General features: G+C 34.4%; 1 protein-coding gene across 2 annotated transcripts in view; it reads right to left on the bottom strand.

The window, feature by feature from the left end:
* Positions 1–16,699, bottom strand: part of MAP3K5 (mitogen-activated protein kinase kinase kinase 5) — a 280,602-nt gene that overhangs the window by 115,723 nt on the left and 148,180 nt on the right. For both annotated transcript variants that reach the window (XM_074187670.1, XM_074187671.1), the window contains exons 8-10: positions 7,412–7,524; positions 3,992–4,151; positions 1,510–1,663 (exon numbers count right to left, since the gene is read on the bottom strand). In XM_074187670.1, the coding sequence (XP_074043771.1) occupies positions 1,510–1,663; positions 3,992–4,151; positions 7,412–7,524 (427 nt within the window). The remainder of the gene's footprint in view (positions 1–1,509; positions 1,664–3,991; positions 4,152–7,411; positions 7,525–16,699) is intronic.

Here is a 16,699-nt window from a genome sequence, read left to right on the forward strand (position 1 = left end):
TCCTGGCACCTCCTGGTTCTGAAATGTGAGTCATTTGCCTTTTCTAGCTAGAAACAGACCACCATACCACTTGCTGTGTTCACCTTAACATGACTCGACTCTCTAACCATCTCTACCCTAACCAGAAACAAGGATTCCCCTTTTGGTTCCCCTTCCCTTCCATGCACTTCTGCCCATCCCCCTCATCCCAAAGTTCTTTCCAACATTTCCATTTTTGTATTATCTTTCCTTATTAATTAGAATGCAATGCCTTCAAGGCAGAGAGTAGTTGGTTTGATTTTTTTAGGTAATCTCATATTTAGCACAGTGCCCAGCAGAGAGTAAGAGCTTGATCAATGATTTTCCCCTGCCCTCTCTGTCAATCACAAATGATTTTATGAATGTCAACTGTTATTCTTTATTTCCCTTATTGCTTTGCTCTTCCCTTTTCAAATTTGGTTGAAACATGAGAGTATTAGTCTGATCAAAAAAATCTGGAAAACTTTTACAGCAATATTTTCTTCTTCACTGATTGTGCTCAATCTAGAAACTTGGACTCTTCCTAGTTTGCATCCTATCCAGGGTAAGAGAGGCAATTAAATTTCTTTTCAGCTTAAAGGGTTTTTCCTTCAAGATCCTAGAGATAATAATAAATAGAGGACATGCTAATGTCAATAATTCACTTAACCAAGCAGAGCTGAAAGAAATTTGAAAGCCACCATTTGCCAAGCTTACCATGGTTCTCTCTCTCTATAGAACATAAACAGAGTAAATAAAACTCTTTGAAAGTCACATGTATTTTAAGGAATCATCTTGGAGCTACTGCCAACAGAACTTGTACACATCCTAAACAGCCAGCAATCAGGTTTGAATAGTCCTGCAATGGCAATGATACATGGCTTTCTAAAGGATTGCTAGAAATGTTGTTTGGCTAGGAGCTGGAACTGACTAAAGCTCATATACTCTTTAGGGGGCAGGGAGAACATCAGCTCTTCTGAGCTGAAATGGGGAGAAAGATCATTTTATTTTCATTCTGAACTTCACAGAAGTCTCAACAAAAAATCTGACACATTCATAAAACATTTCATATGGGTCTTATAGCATTGTTTATAAAGTTTTTATTAAAATCCAGGCATGGACAAACTGGACTAAGTTAAGAATTAATATTTGTATTGGTGGATATTATGACTTGTGGTAAATTATAAACCCCCAATGTTGGTAGCTTATGCATATTTCTTTTTCTCCTCTCCCCTCCTGCTGCCGCCACAAGTAGAAGCCACACAAAAGAAAAAAAATTAAAACTGCATTTTCATTTAAGATTCTTCCTATTTACCAAATCTTAATTTAAATAAACATAAAATATAAGCTAAAGTATATCAGTTACAGAAATGTATAAATATATATATATTAAAAGATGCAAAAATCATTGAATTAATTTAACCATAGCAAATGAATTCTTATTAGTTTTTTTTCTTAAGGTAAAACAGACAAAATTAGAAATAAAATTTAAGTTGCATGAAGCATACTTACCGGAAACCTAACTACTGTCACATCTGTCTTTGTGGCTTCAACCAGGAAATCCATCCAGAAATCCACAAGTTCTTGCTTGGCTCCATGTGGTTCTGTACTCAGTTTCATAAAATGCTTATATATCAAGATGGTCTCTACAATAGACTTGAGGTACCTACAAGTCAGAAAATTCAAATCCAATCCAATCAGCACTTATTTTAAAAAATCTACTACGTTCCAGGAGCTGTGCTAGATAGTCCGGACCCAAAAACGAAAATTAAATCGTCTTTGTTTTTAAGGTCTATCGGGGAAAATGACATAATTAAATACCAAATACATTAAATGATTATGATATACAATCTCAGGTTTGTATAAATTCAAGGATTCCAATCTTCTCTCAGAAACAGGATGTTATCCAAGTAGAAAAGGGAGGCGTGCAAGGAAATCGAATGATTTATAGAAGGGAAATTTAGCTCATAAAAATGACTGAAGGTTGACTATAAGAGGAAAAGATTAAGTATTTACATTCTATCTACCAGGAGCTTTTTTTTGTTTGTTTTAAACAAATATTATCTCTTTTGATATTCACAACAATCCTGGGAGGCAGGTATTATTACTATCATCTTTTTTGCAGTTGAAGAAACTGAGGCAAACAGAGTTTAAGTGACTTGTCTGAAGTTACAGCTTGTAAGTTGTGTGAGTAGCACATTTGAACTCAGAACTCCAAGTCTAGTGCTCTACTCATTGGGGCTATCAGCTGTCTCTATACTATCCTGTTTTTTTTTTTATTTTGCAAGGCAATGGGTTTAAGTGACTTGTCCAAGGTCACATGGCTAGGTGTTAGAGGCTAAATTTGAACTCAGGTCCTCCTGACTCCAGGGTTGGTGCTCTATCTGCTGTGCCACCTAGCTGCCCCATATCCCAGGCTATTATTAACCAACACCTACTATCACTAGCATAAGGAAAACAAAGGTGAGCTTAGAGACTGAAATTCACCTCTGGCAGTGACTATTTGACCTTAATAAGCCATCTGGCTTTGCAGAAGCTCAGTTTCTTCCTCTAAAAAAGTGATAATAATACTTGCACATTGCACTCCCTAAAGTACTTCATTAAACTGAAAAAAAAGCTATGGATATATGAATTATTTTTATGGGATGAAAAATGTCCTAAAATTCACTTCATTACAGACAAAGTGGAATTCCAGGCCAATGGGCATTGTCTGCTAAATACAGCTATTCTTATATATCTAACACAAAGAGAGCATGGAACCTGAGGCCACAAAAAACTACTGTCAAAAATCTGCTCTGCCTGCCAGGGGCCCTGGAGGCAGCCTGGAGGCAGCAACATCTGTGTTGGAATATATGTTATTTTTTTTTTTTCATTTTACTGCTTCTCTCTCTTTGAGATGACATCTTTAATTCAGATGAGCTGAGTGGCTACTACATGCCAGGAATGCTTAAAATGAATAAGGTTTTGGATAGATTTGGAGGTTGGGGGGGTGGGAGGTGATGATGGTAATCTTTTTGACCTATAATCCTATTCTGTCCTACTAAATTAAAAAATTGATGAATGATGAAACTTAAATGGATAAATTTCACATATACGAAGATAAATAATTAGTTCAAAAGCATAGCATAAGTACTGTGAACTGTGCTGTTAAATATACAGAAAAAGGCAAAAATTCTGTCCCTGTCAAAGGAATTCACATCATATTAATGTCACCCCATATTAGGGAGACAACATGTAAATAGCTAGGTATATGTGACTTATATTTAATCAATCAATCAATTTATTAAGCACCTACTATAAGCCAGATACAAGGGAAACAAAAAGAGTTAAGACAGTCCCTGCCCTCAGGGAGCTTACAATCCAATAGATAAGAGGGTAGATGAAGGAAAGGCATTAGTAGCTGGGGAGTAGGAGAGTGGGAGTTGAGAGAAACCAGGAAAGGGCTTGGGCAGAAAGCTTTTTTAGGAAGGGGGAAGCTAATATAAATATAATATGAAAATGTGTCATTAAAAGTGTAAAGAAGACTATCTAAAAATAAACAATGAAAATTCCAGAACTGAGAATGAGTTCCCTGGAAAAATAAAGGCATGTACTGAGAGAAAGTCATAGAGACTAAGTTGGGAAGCCTATAAATAAACTGTAGCTTTCTCTTTCTGTTTATTTTTGCAATTCTAAGATTCCTATAATCATTAATGTGCTTAACAGACTTGCTGTTAGTGGTTTTATAAATGACATAAACACCTAATTAAACGTAGGATGACTTCACTTGAGTCTGAAGAAGACCTAAATGGTATTACTCAACACTTATTTTTCTTATAACCATCATAACTTTTCTCTAGTGTCTCCATTTATTCTATTAAACACAGAAACACATTCACACATGTACCCCAACTACAAGTCTTATAAATAAAAAAATACAGTAACACCTAGCTTTGAATAGTTTGTGTAGAAGAAAATGGTTGCATATAAGAACATTAACTTAGCAAAAGATTACCATGCAGGTGTCTTCAATTTAAAAAGCTTTTCAGAAGCTTGAATAACTCTCAAGTGATCATTAGCAAGTACACTGGCACCAAGGAAAAATCCGACTTCCCAGTAACTCTGGAGTTTTTCCAGGTTTCCCTTTTTACCAAGCAGACTGCTTAGTTTCACCCCTAAGAGAATAAAAAGAATGCAGATTTTACAAAATAATATAAGAGGCACAATATAGAACTTTCTTAAAGAATAATTAAGCCTTGATTTCTAACAGAAACAAAAAAATATCATTGCTGCATTTTGTCTTCATTTATGCAAATATCTGATAATTCTTCAATTACTGAAAGATTTCAAAGTGTGTACCCATTTCTCTCAATTTTATGACAACGGTCTCAATTCTGTATATTCTTGAAAACCTGGGCTTGTTCAACTCTTGAACAGTTTTAGTGGTCATAGACACATCTAAAAAAGTTTAAATGAACCAAAAAGGACTGGTCAATTCAAAGTGTGTAACATGCCAACAAATATAGTCACATCACACAATTTTGCCACAATGATAACAATAATAACATAGCTTGTATTTATTAAATGTATACTATGGACCATTAAATGTATACCATGGATACTCTGCCAAGCCCTTTACAAATATTAGCTCATTTGATCTTCATAATAACCCTGAAAGATGGGTACTTATTATCATCTTCATTTACAGATGTGGAAACTATGGAAAACAGAAGCTAAGTCTCTTAGGAGACAAAAACAGGAAATGTCTGAGGTCACATTTGAACTCAGATCTTCTTGTCTCCTGGTCTTCATAACAATACTCATATATAGCCTGCTTCTCTCTGCTAACATGGTTGCACCATAGTGCAAGGCCTCATAATCTCATCTAACAGTTTACAGGTTGGTTTCCCTGCCTCAGATCTCTACTTTGTTCTATTCTATTCTTCACTCTGGTATCAAAGTGATCTTCCTAAAGCATGGGTCTTGGCCATGTTCATCCCTTTCCTACTAAATTTCCAGAGGCTCCATATCATGTCCAAGATCAAATCGGAGAACACCTTTGTTTGATGTCCAAAGCTCTTCATTACAGCCCCATTCCCCTTCCCAGTCTTTTTATAGCTTTATCATCACAGGTAGATTGTGATTCTATGAGACTGATTTCCTTGCTTCTCCTTGAAAAAGACACTCCACTTCCCAACTCCAGATTTTTTCATTGACTTTCTCTCTCCTCATCTCTATCCTGTGTTCCTTCAAATGATTCACCTTCTACAAGAGGTCATTTACAATTTTCTTTATTGCTAGTACCTTCTCTGTATTAGTTATTTCACAATTTACCCAACATAAGTCTTCTTAGTACATAGTTGTGTACAAGTTCTCTCTTCCATAGTCTGTGAGCACCTTGAGAGCAGGGACTGTCTTTTGCCTTAGTCAGCCTTAGCTGGTACATAACATATAATACATGATTGTTGATGAATTGACACCCTATTTTCCTTGAATAGTTTCTTACTCCTTTCTTACCTAGCAAGCATAAAATTTAGCCCAGGAAAGAAGAAGCATAAATTCTGAAAAAAGCATATCCCAAATTAATGATATTTTATTTATATTAGTTGTCTTCTCTAGATATATTTTAGTGCAATGAATCTGCCTTTAAAGGCAGAAATTTTAAATCACACTTACTTTTTAAAAAACAAATTCTCTTTGGGCATAATTACTACAGTTCTTAAATAAATTATCTTTTTTTACTTTAGGAAGACATATGAAACACATTTGCCTTTAACTTCATCATGATGACTGGCTTTATCAAGATTGTCATAACTCAGATTCAGATGGAAAATGACACCTTTGAAGAAACTCTATTTTCAAACATCTAAATGTCATCAGCTATTACTAAACATGCAAGCAGAAATTCAGCTTCTTGTATAACTGGAAATAATGATCTGTCTGTGAAGAGTTTGAGTGTGTGTGATCCATTTAAAAATAAACATATATCAAAGAATGTATGATGTGAAAGACCATTTGGAGTCTGATTTTTAGCTACTATACTTTTCTTCCCCTTTATTAACTCTAGGTGCCAAATTTTCTATATTAATTGGACTTCTAAAAAGTCCAAGAAGTAATTTGTTTTTGTAATTCTGTGTTTCATTTACCAATTAATAAGTTCCTAACAATACAGAAACTCACGCCCTATGAAAGTACTTACAATCTTGCCCTGACAGGACAATTCCTTAAAGCATCTTATTACCAAACCCATTTTACCTTCAAGGATCTTCTCTGAAATTTTAATGCTTTGTATATTAGCAATCCCTGACTCATGTAGCAATTACCTAGAACTTACTATACCCTTTTCTTTGGAGGGAAAAGGGTAAGAAAAATTGTATTCTCTAGTTCAAACACCAAAGCAGAAATCAATTACACAGTTTAGAATTTTACCAGGCATCAGGAGGTTTGCTTTTCAGAAAAATGACTCAAGATATTTATTCTTCTACAACAATAGTTCCTTTAGTAGCTATAATACCACAAGAAAGGTGGGTATTTAGTACTTAAGAAGGCAAAAATTGATGAACAGTGACCTCAGTGTAGCCAGACAAATGTATCTAATATCCTGGATAATAGAAAACACCCCAGAATTGTGCATTCAGAGAACTAAATATTGGTCTCTAGCATAACAGAATGTAACACTAGTCAAAGGGAACCTTAGTCCTTCTTTCAAATTAGAAAATTCCTTGAAGAATCAAAATCCATCTGACCATAATTTCACTCATTATAACTGAATGACATAAGGTAGCTAGCTGCTGCAAAACATAGAAGACTTGGTTTGATATCAAAAAGTTGTGGTTCAATCATGTCTGACTCTTGGTGACCCCATGAACCATAGCACACCAATAATGTCCATGGGATTGCTTTTTCCCTTCTGGTAAACCAAGCTTTGCCACTTCCTTCTCCAGGGGATTAAAGCAAAGAGAAGGTAAATGCTTCGCCTAGGGTCACACAGCTAGGAAGAGAGGTTGAATTCGAACTCAGGTCTTCCCGACAGCAGATCCTAATGCTCCAACCACTGAGACACCTAGCTGCCTCCAATATCAAAAAGATCTGAGTTGAAATCCCTCCTCAAACATTTTTTTTTAAACAGTGGGACCCTGGGCAAATCATTTAACTTCTCTCAGTCTCATCTATAAAATGGGAATAATAATAGCAATTACCCCAAGAGGATCAAATAAGATAAAATATATATATATATATAAATATATATATATATGTATATACATATATAGATAGCATTTTGCAAATATTAAAATATTATATAAATGCTGGCTACATGAAGCTACCCTTTCTCAATTTACTTGTGGATCAATAAAGGGTAATCAAGCATAAATACTAGATAAAGCTCAGTTATCTCTTTTCTTGATTTCAGTGAAGAACATTAAGGGGCAATTACCAACTTTCCGTAGCTCAAAGGAAGATTCGAACTGGTGTCCAGCTGCCAGAAGGAGGACTGCATAATTAATTCCTGACTGTAGTGTTGGCTCAGATTCAAATGCCTTTTTGAACCTATGAAAACAAACACATAAAGTTTACTTTCTAAATCATGAAATCTGGGGTGTGTTTGGCTTCTATTTGCATTATTGCTACAATGTTCAACAAGCAAAAAGATTCCACTGGCTTTCACCCCAGAGTCTCAGTCCCAGCTAAGCATTCAATGGTTTAAATAACCCCTTCAGTTTCCCTTCAGCTACTACATACCACTTTTTGCATTTTATGATGGGGATTTAAAAAGAGACCCTGTGGAATGTCAAAAATGTAAACATTAAAAAAAAAAAAGGTCTGCCTCTACCAACACAAATTAGTGCAGAAGGGGAAGAACCTAGAAGAAAAATTTTATTTTCTTGGATTTGACACTCAGTTTTGTAGCAGTTATGCAAAAAAAATAAAAAATGAGAATATACAATCCACAAATGATGGAAATTAAGAAAGAAGGATTGTGTCTGTGCATAGTAATTTGGATTCAAAGACAATCAGCCTGAAATGAACCCTTTCTGTGAATATTCATGGAAGGAAATAGCAGTCCCACATCATATGCCATTCTGGCAAAGGTTGAGAATTATGCACAAGCCCTAGGATGAGAACAGCACATCTGCTGTATTTTCCTAGTGACGCTTTTCAGTGTTAGTTTTTAGACAGTTTCTTCATAATCTACATCATTATTTAGGTAACAGTGTCATCATTCAATCGCATTTCATTGAGGGTACCTAGGAAAAAGAAAGCCAATATGAACATAGATGGCTTCTCAGGCACTCAAATGGAGAAAGATAAAAGTTTGTTGGTTGTTTTTTTTAAAGGTCTACTTAGAAACAGAATGGCAATTGGGTGGCTCAGTGGATAGAGCGCTGGGATTGGAGTCAAGAAGACCTGAGTTCAAATCCAGCCTTGGATATCTCCTAACTCTTGACAAGACTCTTTTTTTTAGGTGTTTTTTTTTGCAAGGCAAATGGGGTTAAGTGGCTTGCCCAAGGCCACATGGCTAGGTAATTATTAAGTGTCTGAGACCGGATTTGAACCCAGGTACTCCTGACTCCAAGGCCGGAGCTTTATCCACTATGCTATCTAGCAGCCCCAACAGTTGCCATCTCTGCACTCTCCCCAAGTCATCTCATCTTTAGGTTAAAAATTGTTGATTCTTCCAACTGATTCTTACATAACATGATCTTAAGGAGTCTTCACAATTTTTGCAGGCCCTTCTCTGCATGCTTTCCAGCTAATGGCTGAATTTTTAAAAATTGTGGCACAAATATTAAAGCATGATCTGACCAGAGAAATGATTATCTCTGGACACAATTCTTCTCTCAAAGCATCCTAAGATAGCATTAGCATTGCTGGCCATCACATCACAAGGAAGAATCATTTTGTATTTAACTCTCAAATTGTTTTTTTTTTTCAGAAGAACTTCTATCCATTCAAACCTTATCCTTCTGGTATTTGTGAACTTGACTTTTTGAACCCAATCTTAAAAATTTACATTGATGCTTTTTAAATTTAATGGTACTAAATTTTCCCCAATGTTCCAGTCTACTGAAATCTTTTAGGATCTCAACTCTGCAACCCAACATATTAACTATCTGAAAACATGAAGAAGCTTTCTATAACTTTTTCCAAGTTCCTTTGGTGAACCTCAAATGCCTAGGACACTCCACTGGAGATTCCCTTCCAAACTGATATTATCCTATTATTAGATACTCTGGGTACAGTCATTCAAACAGTTTGGGTTCCACTCTTTTCTAGACCACATCTGTCCACTTTATTCCCATGGATAGCATGAATTGTTATTTATTACTATAAGAAAAGTCAATTATATCTATAGCATTTCTCTGAAATACTAGTCTGGCAATCCTGTCAAGGATAGGAAATTAGGTCAGTTTAACACAACCAATATTGTTAAGGAAGTCACAGGATCCTTCTGATCACCATTTTTTCAGTTGCTAACAGTTCATTTTATTGTAACCATTTATATATTCTAGAACTTTTCTAAGAATAAAAGTCAAGGTCACTGGCTTAAAATTCACATATTTCATTTCCTTGCTTTTAAACTTTCATTTTCTCCCTTTCACCAGGCCTTCCACAGAGTTCCACATTGGCTCAGAAACCCCATCTGCCAATTCTTTCAGTATCCTGGAATGTTGTTTGTGACTGATGTCCTGAACTAAACATAGACAGGTGTTCTTTTATCATCTTAACATTTAAAATATGTTACTAACTTCCTATTAGTCATTTTGGCTCCAATTTTTCTACTCTAAAGAGCAATCTACTTGGAAAAGAAAACAGAGGCAAAACAAACATTGGGAAGCTCTGTATTATATCTGTCAACCATCATCATCTGGTGGGGTAGCATAATTTTGATCTTTCTTTGCTTTCTGGATTCTTGTCTGTTCAGTCTAAGTTGGTAGCACCTGATCCTATAATTTGTAGTGTAGATTCCACTTCTTTTACTGCTCTATTACCCAGTCTGACTTTTATGTATTCCAAAATCTAAGTCTGTCCCTCTGGTTGTGAGGTGAAGACAACAGATCTCTTCTCCAAATAAATATTTTAAATTTATAAGACAAAATATATACGATTATGAAGGCAGTCAATTTCTTTCCTTCTTTCTTTCTTTCTTTCTTTCTTTCTTTCTTTCTTTCTTTCTTTCTTTCTTTCTTTCTTTTTTTAGTTTTTGCAAGGCAATGGGGTTAAGTGGCTTGCCCAAGGCCACAGGGCTAGGTAATTATTAAGTATCTGAGGCTGGATTTGAACTCAGGTACTCCTAACTCTAAGGCCAGTGCTCTATCCACTGTGCCACCTAGCCGCCCCCAAAGGCAGTCAATTTCACTGAAATGATTATCAAATTTTTTTTAAGTTCATTCATCTTGGGTTTAAAAGTCTAGGGGATTTCACATGTATTCATGCCTTTTTCTTCTTCAGAACTATTTTTCTTTGTACTTTCAAAATGTTATTCTTGATAACTTTCAATTTCACCCCTACTAAACTAATATGCATGCATGCATGCATGAATGAATGAAAGAAAGAAAAACATTTTTTAAGTGTTTATTATGTGCAAAGAAATTTGGTACTTTCATTTCAGGCCCTTACACAAAGAGACATTACACACAGTACAAGAACTGGGAAGATCCTGGTCAGGGCCTGGTTAGGAAGAGGTATGGCGGTCTGGCTCCCAACAAGATGATTCTGGTAGCAGAGGAAGATGGCCAGGGAGGCCCTGATTTGGAACTGGATAAGAACTTCCCTTATAGAACTTTAGTTAACTGACTCCTATTCCCTTACTTTGAATCTTTGGAAACCTGTTTCATAAATTCTAGGTCATCTCAAACTGTCAGATTTTTATCTTCCCTAGCACAAATTAGAAGATGAAATGTTCGTTTTTGTTCCCAGTTTTAAGCACTTTAACTTCATAAACCAGTTCCTACTTAGTGAAAAGCAAATTTGCAAGTTCAACTTTTCGTTGCTGCTTCTATAGCTTGTTCATTTTGAAGGATAAAATTAACATCATGACAAGTCAATACATTAATGGGTTTTGGCACAAAGATCACCAGATGTTCATGAATACTATATCATGCTTCTAATCTTACTGTTTCACAATTTCTTACCTAGATGGTCCTAAATAAACTCCTATGACTGTCATATCTGATTCTGCCTCCACTGAGCTTTTCCTTGTCCCTTTGCATCCTGGGATTTTCATCTATGAATATATACTTTTTTCTCAGTTATATGTACTCATGTAAATTTCCTGAGCTATATTTTCAACATTTGTTTTTTAAAAATTTGAGCTCCAAATTTTATCCCTTCCTCCACTCCCCCCTTCTTGAGAAGGCAAGCAATTTGATAAAGATTATATATGTGCAATCAATGATTATATGAGCTATGTTGCAAACCAAAGAATAAAAGAAAAGAAAAACTAAAGAAAATAAAGCATGTTTCAACCTGCACATGAAAATAAATTCTTAAGAGATAATCCTATCCTACTTGTCTTTCCTTTTCCTATCTGGTTCTTTCTGAATAAAGTATATCCTTTCATAGATACATTCCAGTCATGGGCTTCATTCCATTAGGTCTAAGTGAATGGCTGTGACATCCAATTTGCTTCTTTATATTAAGATTATTAGTTTGTCTTGATATACAAGCTTTGTAATAACTATTTCTTTAGAATTTACTTAATTCTAAAACACATCAGTCAAAAATCATGAGAAATCCCTTCTGTTATGCAGTTTTCTTCCAAAAAGTAAATTTCTTGTCTCAGAAAAATCACTGCAGATGCAAAAGAAGGCCACAAAGGACTGAATTATATTTTGCTTTGTTTCAAGGGTTGTCATAGGCAACCAAGCATTTATAATATACTTACAATGTGCCAAGTACTTGCTAAATATTGGTAGCATAAATATGAGCAAAAGGAAAGGTAGCTCTTATCCTCCAAGAGCTCACTTTTAATGGTGATAGATAACACCCAAGAGGTAGCCAAAATAGTATATGACAGTAAAGATAGGGATATGGTGGTAAAGTCCAGAGACAGAAGCACAACTGGAAGAGTTGAAGAATGGCTGCCCTTGGCTCATCCTCAAAATGGAAGAGTTTTACCAATGGGAGAAGACATTCAATGAGCATGGCAGAGGGATATTCCAAGATGAGAAGACCCTTGGATTTACAGAGTGAGAAGGCAGGTGAATCATGGTGGTCAAATCTGGAAAAAGTCAGATATAAAGCCAAGAAGGAATGAAGCATAGTCAATTTGGGACCATCTCCAAAATGGAGCTTCCAAAGGGAACATTTTACCACAGTCAAATTATTAATACCATGGCCTCTAATTAGTGATGTGTCTATCCATACTTGGACATGGATGCCAAGACTATATTTGAAACCTTGTTTCAGCAAGCTTGTTTTTATAGCACCATAGCCTTTGAGAATTCTGGGGCTAGCTACTTCCATACAACTAGTACATATCACAGTAGAATTTAAGGTGACCATTCATCATATTTAGAAATTGCCAAATATGGCACTTGGTACATAAAAACTATATGAAGATAGGAAAGAAATAAAATGTGTGGTCCATGAACTTCAGGAACTTTAAAATTTAATTAGAAGTCAAATAAATATAAAAGATTAAAAAAATAAAAATAAGCAGTTAAATATTGTACAACATACATATCCCAAGAATAAGGAAGGAAAAATTCATGAATAAAGAGGGATTTCATCATTCACATTTTAAAAGAAGAATCAATTCACTGTAGGAAGAAAAGAATGGTCTTTCAAATATCAAAGCAATGTGTAAAATTCATTTCCATTAATTCATTTCTCTTTGGTATTAAGGTTAGATTATTAATTCCTCCATGTACTTTTTTCTTATTAAAAAGATGTAAATTTTTTATCTGTGTGTTCACTATCAATATTTCAAAGCAAAGGTTTTTAAATCTAAGTACTTGTTACTTGATATCCCCAGAGATCAAGATCAATAAATGAATCTTTAAGCACAAGTGAATGAAGAAACTGTAATAGCTTACACTTTAATAAGCAGTCATTGCTTCTGTATTTAGAAATTAAACCAAACCAGGAAGGGGACACTACTAAAAGATATTCACAGTAAAGTTCACAACAGGAATTCTTACTTTGGGTTAGTATCATTTTCTGTTAAAAAAAACAAAGCAAAACAAAATATTCAATACACTTGCAACAGCCTTAAATGCCAGGTTAAGGAAGTTTGTCTCTATATTTTTAATTAAGGGGAGAAAAATCAAAATATCTTTCTAGGTATACATTTGTTACCAATGGAAAACTTTCAATTTTCCTTTCAGTTCTATCAAATGTATTGACAACCACAAAATAGTACTCATAAAATTAATTAATGTGAACCCCTGTCAATTTCAAGATTACTTTCAAACATAAGATGGACTTATGAGTTACTATATTTCTAGATATGTTATATAGAATAATATTTTATCACTAAGATGTAACATGCTATTATTAAAATAAAAAAATGAAAAGGCAAGTTTTGAATAAGAGCTAAACCCAATTATTCAGTTTGATAAACTATGGTACAAAATACTATGCTATGTTTAATTATTTACATGAACAAATTTCACAAAACATGGAAAACAGCTAGCTCATTAATGCTACAAGAAACTGGATAAAGTGACTCAAAATCAATTTTAAAAAAGGCAATTATTAATCAAGTAAATTGTGCCAGGTATTGCTTGGAATACAAGCACAAAGAATGAAACATCCTTGCTCACTAGGAGTAATATTCTAAAGGAGGAGACAAAAAAAAATCTATAATATATATATATATTTATATACTATACCAAAAATATACCTGTATATACATTTACATAATATACATTTATATCACAAGTATACAAAGCAGTTGAATAGAAGGCAGCTCAGTTAAGAGTGTCCTTCCTTTCCAAAGATGTAGTCACTGTAACATAAAATAAAAGGGTAAAGAAAAGAAAACTGCTATCCAATAAGATGAAACTGGCTAAATACCCACTTGGGAGAGTCTCATAACTCTTGAGAATTGTAACTTTATTAGAGAGAATATACATAGCCAGAGTGATGGACATTCATAATTTTTCTGTGACTCAGATAGAATGATTTAAAAACAATACCTCCTTAAAAAGGGGTACAGTAAGGAGAAGGGAGGTTGGAGGAGACTGAATAGGGTAAATCTCATCCCATCAAGAGGTACAAAACACCTATTGTAATTGAGGGGAAGAAGGGAGGGGGTGAGAACCGCCTGAATCTTCATCTCATCAGACTTGGTTCAAAGTTAACTTTGACAAACTTAATCAAGTTAAGAAATTTACCTTACTTTTCAAGCACTAAAAGGGGAAAAGGCTAGGAGGGGATGGGGAGGGTGAGGAAAAAGGGGAACTAACAGAAGGAAGGGAAGAAGGGGAAAAGGGAAAGGGGAAAGAAAGAGGAGGGGGGTTTACCTAAGAGGCAAACACACTGAAGTTGTTTATGGATATGGATATGAAGTTGAATATGGATAAAGGGAAAAACGGGGAAGAAATACAAACAGAAGGAAGATAACATGGAGGGCAATAAAGAGTTGGTAATTATAACTTTGAATATGAATGGGATGAACTCTCCCATAAAATGTAAGCAGATAGCAGAGTGGATTAAAAACCAGAATCCTACAATATGCTGCTTACAAGAAACTCATTTGAAGCAGAGAGATACATATAGAGTAAAGGTAAAAGATCGGAGCAAAACACATTTTGCTTCAGTTGAAGTGAAAAAAGCAGGGGTAGCAATCTTTATCTCAGACAAAGCAGCTACAGAAATAGATAGCGTTAAAAGGAATAAGGAAGGAAACTATATCCTCCTAAAAGTACCAAAGACAATAAAGTAATTTCAATACTAAATATGTATGCACCCAATGGTATAGCATCTGAATTCTTAGAGAAGTTGAAAGAGCTACAGGAAGACATAGACAGCAAAACTCTACTGGGGGAGACCTCAACCTCCCATTCTCAGATTTAAATAAATTGAATCATAAAATAAACAAGAAGGAAGTTAAGGAGGTAAATAGATTGTTAGAAAACCTAGATATGATAGACCTATGTAAGAAATTGAATGGGGATAGAAAGGAATATACCTTTTCTCTCTACAATACATGGCACTTACACAAAAACTGACCCATGTACTAGTGTACAAAAACCTAATGATCAACTGCAGAAAGGCAGAAATAGTGAATACATCTTTCTCAGATTATAATGCAATCAAAATCATATGCCATATTGGGCCAGGAAAATACAGACCCAGAACTAATTGAAAACTAAATAACTTCATTTTAAAGAATGAATAGATCAAGCAACAAATTACAGAAATAATTAATTATTTTATCCTAGATAATGACAATAATGAAACAACATACCAAAACCTATGGAATACACTCAAGGTGGCTGTCAGGGATACATTATTATATCTTTAAATGCTTACATGAATAAATTAGAGAAAGAAGAAATCAATTAACTAAATATGCAACTAAAAAAATTAAAGAACAAATTAAAACCTGCCAATTAAATACTAAAATTAGAAATTCTAAAAATCAAAGGAGAAATTAATAAAATCGAAAGCAAAAACCTATTTAACAAATAAAACCAAGAGCTGGTTTTATGAAAAAACCAACAAAATTGATAAACCTCTGGTCAATTTGATTAGAAAAAAGAAGAAAACCACATTGCTAGTAGCATAAATGAAAAAAAGGTGAACTCACCACCAATGAAGAGGAAATTAAAGTAATAATTTGGAATTATTTTGCCCAACTCTATGCCAATGCATTTGAAAATGTAAGGGAAATGGATGAATATTTACTAAAATACAAGTTGCCCAGATTAAATGAAGAAGAAATTAAAAACCTAAATAACCCTAACTCAGAAAAAGAAATTCAACAAGCCATTATTGGACTCCCTAAGAAAAAATCTCCAGGGCCAGATGGATTTACAAGTGAATTCTATCAAACATTTAAGGAACAATTGGTTCCAATTCTATATAAACTCTTTGGAAAAATAGCTGGAGACGGAACTCTGCCTAACTCTTTCTATGACATCAATATGGTGCTTATGCAAAACCAGGAAGAGTTAAAACAGAGAAAGAAAATTATAGACCTATCTCCCTGATGAATATAGATGCAAAAATCTTAGATAAAACCTTAGCAAAATGATTGCAACAAGTTATCACTAGGATAATAAATTATGATCAAGTAGGATTTATCCCAGGAATGCAGGGTTGGTTCAATATTAGGAAAACTGTTAGTATAATTAATTATATCAATAACATATGTATCAGAAATCATATAATCATATCAATAGATGCTGAAAAGCTTCTGACAAAATATAAATCCCATTCCTAATAAAAACACTAGAGAGTTTAGGAATAAATGGTTTGTTCCTTAGAATAATAAGCAGTATCTATCTGAAGCCATCAACAAGCATTATATACAACAGGGACAGAGTTGAGGTATTCCCAATAAGATCAGGGGTGAAACAAGAATGCCCATTATCACCACTACTATTCAATATCATATGAGAAATATTAGCCTCAGCAATAAGAGAAGAAAAAGAAATGGAAGGAATCAGAATAGGGAAGGAAGAGACAAAACTCTCACTTTTTGAAGATGAGAATCCCAAAAAGCCATTTAAAAAAACTATTAGAAATAATTAGCAATTTTAGCAAAGTA

Source organism: Macrotis lagotis, chromosome 5, assembly GCF_037893015.1.
Source record: "Macrotis lagotis isolate mMagLag1 chromosome 5, bilby.v1.9.chrom.fasta, whole genome shotgun sequence".
Taxonomy (NCBI): Eukaryota; Metazoa; Chordata; class Mammalia; order Peramelemorphia; family Peramelidae; genus Macrotis; species Macrotis lagotis.